The sequence below is a fragment of the Coffea arabica genome, chromosome 5e (genome assembly GCF_036785885.1).
Source record: "Coffea arabica cultivar ET-39 chromosome 5e, Coffea Arabica ET-39 HiFi, whole genome shotgun sequence".
Taxonomy (NCBI): Eukaryota; Viridiplantae; Streptophyta; class Magnoliopsida; order Gentianales; family Rubiaceae; genus Coffea; species Coffea arabica.
Genome location: NC_092318.1, coordinates 38,479,480 through 38,481,498, shown reverse-complemented (window position 1 = coordinate 38,481,498; position 2,019 = coordinate 38,479,480). Strand labels below are relative to the sequence as shown.

The window sequence follows — 2,019 nt, the reverse complement described above, 5'->3', positions numbered from 1 at the left end:
ATGGCAGACATCGTTAAACAAATCCTAGCAAAACCAATACAGTTGGCGGACCAGGTGACGAAATCCGCGGATGATACCAGCTCTTTCAGGCAAGAATGTTTGGAGATCAAGACCAAGACGGAGAAGCTGGCGGGGCTGCTGAGGCAGGCTGCCCGTGCCAGCAGCGAATTGTACGAACGCCCCACCCGCCGCATCATTTATGAGACGGAGCAAGTCCTCGACAAGGCCCTCACCCTCATATTCAAGTGCAGGGCCAATGGCTTGAAACGGGTCTTTACCATCATTCCCGCAGCGGCTTTCAGAAAAATCTCCCAACAACTCGAGAATTCTATGGGGGACGTGTCATGGCTCCTCCGGGTATCCACCCCGGCGGATGATCGCGATGACGAATATCTCGGGCTTCCTCCGATTGCTGCAAACGAGCCCATCCTGTGCTTGATATGGGAGCAGATTGCCATCCTGTGCTCTGGTACCCTGGAAGAACGCGCGGACGCGGCTACGTCTCTGGTTTCCTTGGCCCGGGATAACGATCGATATGGGAAGCTGATCATAGAGGAAGGTGGGGTTGCACCGTTGCTGAAGCTGGCTAAGGAAGGTCGAATGGAGGGACAGGAGAATGCAGCAAGGGCTATTGGACTTCTGGGCCGTGATCCCGAAAGCGTCGAACAGATTGTGAATGCGGGTGTTTCTTCGGTGTTTGCTAAAATCCTCAAGGAGGGTCACATGAAGGTCCAAGTCATGGTGGCTTGGGCTATCTCGGAGCTGGCCGCAAATCACCCAGATTGTCAAGATCATTTTGCTCAGAACAATATTATTCGGCTGCTGGTCAGTCATCTTGCGTTTGAGACCATTCAAGAGCACAGCAAGTATGCCATTGCTAGCAAACAAGCCATGTCCATTCACACCGTCGTAATGGCTAATTCTAGCTCCAATAACGCCATCCAAATCCACCGCAATAATAATAATAATATCAATATGAAGGGACCTGCTAGTGCTACTGCTGATGATGAATATCTTCACGGTCAAATATCACATCCGCTAGGAAGTGACACGCCCAGCCAAATGCATAACGTGATTACCAACACTATGGCCATGAAATCCACTGCATTTCCCAAAACCCAGCAAGCACAGGATAACAATGCCGTGATCAATCACAACAATAACTTAAAGCACCAGAGTAACCAACAACATCAGCATCAACACCACCATCAAGCCCGCCACGTTGCATTAGCTGGATCCAGCATCAAGGGGAGGGAGTTAGAGGATCCTGCTACTAAGACAGCAATGAAAGCAATGTCTGCCAGAGCTCTTTGGCATCTCTGTACGGGAAACATTAGCGTCTGTCGAAGTATTACAGAATCCAGAGCCCTCTTATGCTTTGCAGTTTTGTTAGAGAAAGGTCCTGATGAAGTTCAGTATAATTCAGCGATGGCACTGATGGAGATCACGGCAGTAGCAGAAGAAAATGCAGATTTGAGACGCTCGGCTTTCAAGCCTACTGCTCCAGCTGCGAGAGCAGTTATAGACCAATTTCTGAGAATCATTGAGAAAGAAGACCAAGACCTCCTCATCCCCAGCCTCAAATCTATTGGGAATTTGGCCAGGACATTCCGGGCTACAGAAACTAGAATCATCGGGCCACTGGTACGGCTTCTTGATGACAGGGAACCCGAGATCATTTGTGAGGCGGCAATTGCTCTAACCAAGTTTGCTTGCACTGACAATTTCCTGCATGTGAATCACTGCAAGGCAATTATTGAGGCTGGAGGGGCGAAGCACCTCATCCCCTTGATTTATTTTGGTGAACAAATGGTTCAGATACCTTCACTCATTCTCCTCTGCTACATTGCGATGCATGTACCCGAAAACAAAGAATTGGCCCAACAAGATGTGCTCATCGTCTTGGAGTGGGCTACAAAGCAGGAGGCCTTGATGCATGACCCTACAGTCCAACATCTAGTAGGGGAAGGCATAAATAGTTTAACTTTCTATCAATCTGGAGTGCTAAAGTTCCATTGA

At 48.9% G+C, this 2,019-nt stretch overlaps 1 protein-coding gene across 1 annotated transcript; it reads left to right on the top strand.

Moving 5' to 3' along the window:
- LOC140006997 (uncharacterized) lies at window positions 1-2,019 on the top strand. Its single transcript, XM_072049668.1, has one exon. It carries the CDS (start codon window positions 1-3, stop codon window positions 2,017-2,019), a length of 2,019 nt encoding a protein of 672 aa, XP_071905769.1.